General features: G+C 55.2%; 1 protein-coding gene across 4 annotated transcripts; it reads left to right on the top strand.

Moving 5' to 3' along the window:
• Positions 1–1,572: 1,572 nt before the first annotated feature.
• On the top strand, positions 1,573–8,348 carry NR1H2 (nuclear receptor subfamily 1 group H member 2). 4 transcript variants are annotated; one of them, XM_059381551.1, is made up of 10 exons: positions 1,573–1,744; positions 1,861–1,994; positions 2,583–2,644; positions 2,726–2,857; positions 3,203–3,493; positions 3,587–3,858; positions 4,191–4,256; positions 5,150–5,249; positions 7,196–7,404; positions 7,760–8,348. In XM_059381551.1, the coding sequence occupies exons 3-10, from the start codon at positions 2,602–2,604 to the stop codon at positions 7,904–7,906; spliced, it is 1,260 nt and encodes a 419-aa protein (XP_059237534.1). In that variant the 5' UTR covers positions 1,573–1,744; positions 1,861–1,994; positions 2,583–2,601; the 3' UTR covers positions 7,907–8,348. The 4 variants fall into 4 exon arrangements, with proteins under 4 accessions (XP_059237534.1, XP_059237533.1, XP_059237532.1 ...); XM_059381550.1 differs by having other exon boundaries at positions 1,575–1,744; positions 3,212–3,493; positions 4,077–4,256; XM_059381549.1 differs by having other exon boundaries at positions 1,576–1,744; positions 1,887–1,994; positions 4,077–4,256.
• Positions 8,349–9,052: the final 704 nt, after the last annotated feature.

The raw sequence follows: 9,052 nt of genomic DNA, 5'->3' as shown, positions 1-9,052 counted from the left end.
CGTTGGTTGGACGACTGCCTTCGGCTCAGGTCATGATCCTGGAGTCCTGAGATCGAGTCCCACATCAGGCTCCCAGCTCCATGGGGAGTCTGCTTCACTCTCTGACCTTCTCCTCGCTCATGCTCTCTCTCACTGTCTCTCTCTCAAATAAATAAATAAAATCTTAAAAAAAAATAAAACAACAATGAAATATCACAACAGTGAAATATCACCTACTGGAACGGCTATAGTCAAAAAGATATAAAAACAAGTACTGGTAAAGGCGCCTGGGTGGCTCAGTCCGTTAACAGTCTGCTTTCCGCTCAGGTCTTGGTCCCGGGGTCTTATGATTGAGTTCCACATCAGGGTCCTTGCTTAGCAGGGAGCTTGCTTCTCTCTCTCCTGCTCTCTCTGCTTGTGTTCTCTTGCTCTCTCTCTCTCTCTCTCTGTGTGTCCAATAAATAAATCAAATCTTAAAAAAAAAAAATTCCAGCTTCTTAAAGGAATGGATATACGTTCCATATAGATCTGATCATCATCAAGGAAAGACTTCAGGACAGTTTCCTTCTACCTAATCAAGTACTGTGGATTTTCTTTAAAAGCTATTATTTTTATCATTTTGGCATGAGAAGGCTATACTTTTTTTTTTTCCTTAGTACTTTTTATCAGCTGTTGTTGGGTCCATGGTCAAAGGAGCGAGACTGATACAAAGTGAAGGTCAAGCAAAGCTTTATTTCACGCCAAGCATGGAGAATCAAACTGACCGGCCAGGCCAACTCTTGCAAAGAGGTGACCCCTCCCAGCCTCACAGACTAACTTTTATAGAGCAAAGGCCATGTGGTCGCGCTTGGCCACACATAGGTGGCCAACTGAATTACAATTCACCCTATAGTAGCTATTTGAACTAGCCTATCACTCTGGTCAGAAATGGCGTCCAAAAGGCAGGGTCCACATTCTTGGGTGGTTAGGGAGGTGTTTTCCTGATTGGATGTCTCCACCTGGCTTGACTCATCCTTGTATTCTGGGCTCTGTTACCTCCCCCTGATCTGACATGTCCTGGTATATGGGCTCTGTTATCAGGGGCTGGTCAGTCATATTTTATTGGCTTCCCAGATTTGTTTCTAAGTAAGTTCCTCTGGGGGAGCAGGGTCAATCTAAGTTTACTGCATAAACAACAAAATGGCTTGCTAAGTAGGCCCTTACATCAACAAGTTATTTTTTAAATATATTTTTCCTGGGTCTAGGTTTGTAAATCAGTTTATTTAAAATCAATAACCAAAGCGCCTCTAAAATCAAGAAACTTGTTAACAACCAAAAAAAGACAAACATGCCTCAAGTCAAACGTGTGCAAAAAGGAGCTAAAGGTCGGGAGATTTACGCCCAGTATACCCTTGGCCCGGAGCCCAGAGAAGCACAGGGATGAGTTAAACCCGCCCAGCTTCTGGACCGAAGATTAGGGATTGGCCACGCTCCCCCGCCGCAAGGCGCTCCATCGAACTGGTCCGGAACTCTTCTGCCAGACCTCAGTGGAGCTACCCCTGACGGTAAACTTCCGGTGAGCACCCAATTTCCGTGCGGGGCAGCCGATTTGGCTAGTCCTAAGCGGGCCGGAAGTCCGTCACTCCTGGCTACCCTCCCCTTTCCTAAAGTGACGCACGGCGGGGTTGCCGGAAGAAGTGGCGAAGTTACTTTTGAGGGGATCCGAGAAGCGGCGGCGTGCCAAAGGATACAGAGAAGGAGAAGCAGAGGAAGGGGACAGAGGCAGGTGCACTAGAGTGTGGGGGAGACGCGGGAGGCTCCCCGGGCCCGGGGCTTCCCGGCGTTCCCTGCGCCGCTCCGCTCAGCCCCCTTTCTCTCCTTTCCCCCCGCTCCCTTCTGTAGCTCGCGCTGTCTCCGGTTGTTTCCAGGGCAACGGGAGTAGGAGACCCCGCGAGAGGCCGCCCACAAGACCCTCGCGCGCAGCCATGAGCCCCGCCCCCCACTGGTGTTCGGAGAGGGGCGGGACCTGGAGCGAGGTGTGGGGGCGGAGCGTGATGGGAGGAGGTGGAGGCGGGGCATAATGGGAGATGGGGCGGGACCTGGAAGGAGGGGTACCGGCTAGGCGGGGCAAAGGGGGTGGGCGGAGCATTATGGGTAGAGTGAGGGTGGGACTTGGAAGGGTTGGGCGGGACCTAGGAGGAAAAGATGGGGGCGGAGCATGGGGAGCGGGTGGGGTCAGAGTGAAGTTGGGGGTGCTTCTTCCGCAGAAGTGGGGAGTAAGAGTAGGTAAGATAAAACTTGGTGGGGTGGAGGAAGTGAGGGTGGAGCACGACTGAGGCCGTACCTGGAAAGAGGGAGTGGGCGGGAAATAGGGTGGGTGGGGCCTAGGGGAGGGGCGGAGTCTAGTGAGAGCCCATCTTGAGTCCCTGCACGGACTTGGACCAGTAGGGGGTGGGCTCTGTCAGAACCGGGAGGCTTTATAGGCTGGCCGGGATTAGGGGTGCGTTCTGCATGCAGTAGGGAGGAGTCTGGAAGGATGGGAAGAAAGAAGTGCCCCATCAAGATGGGGGGGACTGGCCTCACCTGACCCTCCCTGGCCCCACAAGTCCTCCTGTTACCTGCAGGTTGCTCCGTGACTCCACCATGTCCACTCCCACCGCCAGTTCCCTGGACACTCCCTTGCCTGGTGAGTGACCTCTTTCCAAGCCCAGTTCCCACTCCCGTTGCACACTAGTCAGGAGAAACTCACTGTGCTTCCCTCTCCCAGGAAATGGCCCGTCTCAACCCAGCGCCCCTTCTTCTTCACCAGCTATAAAGGAGGAGGGTCCTGAACTGTGGCCTGCGGGTCCAGACCCTGATGTTCCGGGCAGTGATTGGGCCCGCTCAGCCTGCAGCGTGGGTGAGATAGGGCTCAGGGGCAGTGGCTGGGAGTTTATGGGGGATTCGGGAAGGGATCTAGGAAGGGAGAAAGATCAGAGATGAGGATGGGAGGCTCCCAATTTCTGATTTTTTTCTTCCATACCTATTTGCCACTTTTTTTTGTCCTGTGAGTGTATTTTTTTCCTACTTGATACCTCTTATTGTCTTCTGTTCTTTGGGGTTCACTGACACACACACCTTTTCTTCTGAATTGCTGTCTCCCTGGATCACTCTGGTTCTTTGTTTCTTCTCTCTTGTGGGAGTGACTCTGGCTGCTTTTTCTGTGGGGCTCTGTCTCTCATGGCTTCCATCCACCTCACCCCAGTCGTTCCAGACCCTGCAGAGGAGCCGGAGCGCAAGCGAAAGAAGGGCCCGGCTCCGAAGATGCTGGGCCACGAGCTGTGCCGCGTGTGCGGGGACAAAGCCTCCGGCTTCCACTACAACGTGCTCAGCTGCGAAGGCTGCAAGGGCTTCTTCCGACGCAGTGTGGTCCGAGGCGGGGCCCGGCGCTATGCCTGCCGGGGCGGCGGGACCTGCCAGATGGACGCCTTCATGCGGCGCAAGTGCCAGCAGTGCCGGCTGCGCAAATGCAAGGAGGCCGGGATGAGGGAGCAGTGTGAGTGTTGGGGGCGGGGGAGCGGGCCCTCTGGCCCTTCTGGCCCCTGCCCAGCCCTGGGGGCCTCCACTGAGGCATGTATCTCCTGAATAGGCGTCCTCTCAGAAGAACAGATACGGAAGAAGAAGATTCGGAAGCAGCAGCAGCAGCAGCAGCAGCAGCAGTCCCCCGTAGGGCCGGCGGATGGCAGCAGCTCAACCTCTGGGCCTGGGGCCTCTCCTGGAGGGTCTGATGGAGGTGGCCAAGGCTCCGGAGAAGGCGAGGGTGTTCAGTTGACCGCTGCTCAGGAACTCATGATCCAGCAACTGGTGGCCGCTCAACTGCAGTGTAACAAACGCTCCTTCTCTGACCAGCCCAAAGTGACGGTACTGCCTGCCCCCCCCTGCAGCCTTGAGGGGTGATGAGCCCGGTGGGGTAAAGCCAGCAGGGCTGAGGCCCAGCGCATGGGGAGGGATCAAGGCTCCAGAGGGCAGGGCCTTGGAGAAGAGGGTCCCCTTGGGCGCAGTCTTTGCCTCAAGGTGTCCCCACGGGCTTGGGCTCAAGGGAGGAGGCCTGATAGTGATCCTGGCCCCTGTGTCCCCAGCCCTGGCCCCTGGGTGCAGACCCCCAGTCCCGCGATGCCCGCCAGCAGCGTTTTGCCCACTTCACGGAGTTAGCCATCATCTCAGTCCAGGAGATTGTGGATTTCGCCAAACAGGTGCCTGGCTTCCTGCAACTGGGCCGTGAGGACCAGATCGCCCTCCTGAAGGCATCTACCATTGAGGTAATGGGCAGCCTGCCCATCCTCTACAAGGCCCTTTATTCCTGCCCACAGGGAATCCCAGGACAGTTGTTGGGAGCATAGTGATGAGCCAGATTTCTCTAGTTGTTACCGTTGTGAGGAGGATACCTTGTAGGGGGATGCAAAAATACTAAACAGATCATCAGAGCCTCCCAGGGGCCAAGGAGAAAAAGGGAATGGGTTGAGGCTGAGAAAAATTGAGGATTGGGCTAGAATGCTGCACTTTAGAGAATGTGGTGCTGGTAAGGCTGTTCGGGAGAGTTGACTTTTTTTTTTTTTTTTTTTTAAGATTTCATTTATTTATTTGACACAGAGAGAGAAATCACAAGTAGGCAGAGAGGCAACCAGAGAGAAAGGGGGAAGCAGGCTCCCCACCTAGCAGAGAGCCCGATGCAGGGCTCGATCCCAGGATCCTGAGATCATGATCCTGGGATCATGATATGAGCCGAAGGCAGAGGCTTAATCCACTGAGCCACCCAGGTTCTCCAGAGTTGACATTTAAACCAAAACAACTGTAACAAATAAGGTTTGAGTTCCTAGCATAGACCAGGCTTCATTCCAAGGGATGGGTATGTGGCAGTGAACAAAACAGGCAGTGCCTGTCCTCATGCCTCGTAACCATCTGGGGAGGGTATCCTAAGTGGAGGAAGGGTGTTGTGGGCACCAAACCTTGTGGGGAGAGAGCCTGAGTGACTGACACGCTGACTGCAGCAGGCTGGAGTGGCTGAAGGGACAGGCAGAGGCAGAGGGGTGAAGGATGATTCTGGCAAAAGTAGGTCCCCCCACAGGCCGAGAGAGCAGAGACCAGTGACTAAAGGGTCATAGGGACTCCAGGAGCCCCTTCCCCTGCCTACTCCTCTCCCTATTGCCCCCAGATCATGCTGCTAGAGACAGCCAGACGCTACAACCATGAGACGGAGTGCATCACTTTCCTGAAGGACTTCACCTATAGCAAGGATGACTTCCACCGTGCAGGTACGGCAGAGAGTGGGATGGGAGGATGCAGGGCTGGTGCTCCTGCTGGACCCTTACTGGTAGGAGATCCCAGGCCACCTCATTCTTGTCTGAGCCTCCATTCCTTTATTTCCAAAGCTGGGTGAGCCAGCTTCATGTTGAGATAAGGGTATATGTTCTGAGTGTGATGTCCTTGCACTGGGATGCCGTGTGAATGAGGCAGAGGAGTCTGCTGTCACATAGGGCATTTCAGTAGGAATTAAGAGAAGACACTCCCTCCTCCCAAAACCTGGTGTCACTGCAGGGAGGCTGGAGCTCAGTCCATTGTGAAGTATGCAACGTACCCAACTGTACAGGGCAGTCCTGGTCCCTCCCCTCTGAGAACACTTCTCTGGGGATGACTTAGGCAGTGGGCTTCTGGAGGAAGTGCAGTTGAACTGAGACCTGAGGGGTGAGATACATCGCTTAGGAAAAGGGAGTTGGGGAGTAGCATTGCCCACCAGGGAACCCCACATACAAAAAAGCTGTGTTTCTTCAGTCTCAGCTTTGTAAGTCCAGCTCTCTCCTATCGTTTCTTCCTGGGGCACTTGTCTGTACTCCCACACTGTGTTCCTAACCCCATCTTCTTCCCTTCTAAGCCCTGGCCATCTCGGAGTATGAGTTTGACGGGGGAGCACTGGGTGGGTAGAATGTTTCTGATTGGGGGCTGAGCATGTACAAAGGCTCTGAGGTGAGGGAAGAGCTGGAACTACAGGGAGGCCAAGGCATCTGGAGCACAGGAAGATGGGGCTGGAGAGAAAGTTGGGGTCCTGCCACTTCTCTCCATGCTCTGCCACTGTCCAACGTGTCTCCTGGAACATTCCCGGGTCCCCTCACTGGGTTGTCTGAATATGTCAGTTCACACAGTGGTCAGAAAGGTCCTGTTCATACTAAGTCAGCTCATGTCTATTCTCTGCTCAGTACCCTGCATGGCTCCTGTCTTGCTGGGAGACAAGCCAGAGTCCTTGCTATGGCCCACGGGCCCTGCAGAGGCCTCTCCATGCTCATATCCCATTACTCACCCTCCTCCCACCAGACTGGCTTCCTCCCTCTTGTTTGCACCCACCAGCTGTGCTCCCACTTCGGGGAATCTGTAGCTGCTGGTTCCTCGGTCAGCATTTTTGTGACCAGCTCATCCTGGCTCGTGTGGGAGCTTTGTAGGTTCAACGTCGAAAGTCTCGAGGCCCAGAAGGCTGCCTGGTCCTGGGCAGAGCAGACAGGTGGCACCCACCTGGGACACTCTCACATCCTCATGACTCGTCGCTTTCCCTCCTGCGGGTTGTTGCTCAAAGGTCCCCCTATAGTAAGGCCTTCCTACAGGATCACTATGCAGTGGCCACCTTGTCTACATGTTGATTTGGTTCTCGATGCCCCCATTACCCTTCTGTGTGTTAACCTTGGTCCACCAGCACCCATCCCTCTGACAGGCTGGATGGTGACAGTTTGCTTACATGAATGCCTGTTGTCTGTCCCCATACCCCACAAGTGCAAGTACCACAGGAGGGGAGGCTTTGTCTTGGAAACAGCTCTTCCCCGGGACCTGGCACATAGTGGTGCTTGGTGAAGCTTGATGACTGAATGAATGGAATGAGCTCAGGCTTTACTCTAAGCCATGGGAGCCACCGCAGGCTAAGGTGGTGTGACCTAGGTTTAAAATCTAGGTATAGGGAAGGTAGGATGCAGTAGTAGGAAATACTGAGTAAATGTTCACTCTTCTTACTTGTTCATTTATTCAGGCACGGTTAGGGCACAATTACCATGTGCCAGGCGCTCATCTGGGCAGCAGGGACCCAGGTGAACAGACGTGACCAGAACACTAGAATTATTGCTGTTTACCTCATCCTGCTGACTGAGCAATGTTAGGGCCTGGGCGTGGGGCCAGTTTGGGGCTGGAGGAGCTTATCGGGCCAGGCCTCCTGCCCCCACAGGCCTGCAGGTGGAGTTCATCAACCCCATCTTTGAGTTCTCACGGGCCATGCGGCGGCTGGGCCTGGATGACGCTGAGTATGCCCTCCTCATCGCCATCAACATCTTCTCCGCTGACCGGCCCAACGTACAGGAGCCGAGCCGCGTCGAGGCCCTGCAACAACCCTATGTTGAGGCACTGCTCTCCTACACGCGCATCAAGAGGCCACAGGTACATAGCTCCTAGAGCTCCCCATAGCCCAGCCCCTCCCAAGGCCCTGGCAGGGGCAGGAAGTCCACACCCACGCGGAGTCAGCCTGGGGCTGAGGTCTTGCTTCCTCTTTTGATCTCTGGCTCCCCTGGCAGCCCTCCGAGCTCCAGCTGATGTCCTCTCTGCAGAGTCTGTCCTCAGGCCTTGGGTCCCTGGCCCAAGAAGCCAGGCCTGGTGTAGGCATAGGAGTGGTCCCCGCACTGCTGTCCTGGCTCACCCCAGGGAGGGAGGTCCTCTTGGTGGTCCAGGCGGGCTGACCAGAGCCTTGAAGGGCAGGAGCCTGGCCAGCGCCCACCTTCCTCCTGTCCCCCTGCAGGACCAGCTGCGCTTTCCACGGATGCTGATGAAGCTCGTGAGCCTGCGCACTCTGAGTTCTGTGCACTCAGAGCAGGTCTTTGCCCTGCGGCTCCAAGACAAGAAGCTGCCGCCTCTGCTGTCTGAGATCTGGGACGTCCATGAGTGAGGGGCCCGGCCTTCCTGCCCCACAGCCCTGTACCTTCCAACGAATGGACATTGTTACCCCTTCCTCCTCCTGGAGTGGGAAGGGGCCAGGCCTGGGGGCCCACCTTGTGGCCTAGAGCATAAGTCCTGGCCCCACCAGCCCTCAGCCCTCAGGTGAGCCCCAGTGAGGCTCCAGGAGGCTCCCTCCCTACCCACTGAGTCTTCCTGGGAGGGCTGGATGGGTCATAGATCCCAACCTCTGACTCTCCTAGCACTACCAGCTGCCCTCCCCACCCAGCTTACACCTCAAGCTCACTGCGCAGTGCACCTTGAGCAGAAGGATTGGGGGGCCTGTGGCTCTCCCCTACCTGCTGAGAAACCACAGCCCCCCCCCTCTGTTCCATTTATTTAATAAAAACTAAAAAAAGACAAAAACAGAAAAATAAAGTATGAATAGAAATCTGCCCTGAGCCAGAGTGATTCCAGGGTATATACTGGGGATGGGCTGTTAGGGTCTTCATTGACTCCAGCCCCCTGAACCTTGTGCCACTTACTAGGCTGATGGAAGGTTCAGGGTGATGTGACTGGGTTCTGCAGGGGGGGTTGATTGCAGAAGAGGCTGACAGCCTTGGTATCCTCTCCCTGTACAAGGTGAGTTGGAGCCCATTGAAGGACAAAAGAATTTTCAGTGGCTGAAGAGACCCGGGCTTTCACTAGGCAAAAAAAATATTTGCTGAAGCCACTTGTGGGCGGGGCACTGTGCTGGCCCCTGTGGGGTTGCAGGTGTTATTCATCCCACAAATATAAATGGGGCACTTACTATGTGGCAAACACAATCTTAGGCACTGGACATATGGGAGAACAAGCTAAAATCCTCGGAGGTGGCTACCAGTCAGGGCTGGCAGTGGGGGCACGGAGGGGGCCAGCTAAGAGTGTAAGAGCCACAGCGTGTGGCTGTGTGGGGACCTAGAGGTAGAAGGCAGGCAAGTCCTCACAGGATATCGCGGCCCAGCGGGGACATAAACCAAGATGTGGGGGCGGCTTGGCCCCCAAATTGAGGGAAGGGACATGCTGAGTCTGGAAAGGGAGGCTCTGGTGAGTTCAGTCCGGTCAGGCTGTGGTATACTCTTAGTTCCTCCTTCCCCTGGGCCAGGCTCTGAGCCGTCCC

Source organism: Mustela nigripes, chromosome 17, assembly GCF_022355385.1.
Source record: "Mustela nigripes isolate SB6536 chromosome 17, MUSNIG.SB6536, whole genome shotgun sequence".
NCBI lineage: Eukaryota > Metazoa > Chordata > Mammalia > Carnivora > Mustelidae > Mustela > Mustela nigripes.
Note: the sequence above shows the minus strand (reverse complement) of the source record. Positions and strands in the feature narration are given on the sequence as shown.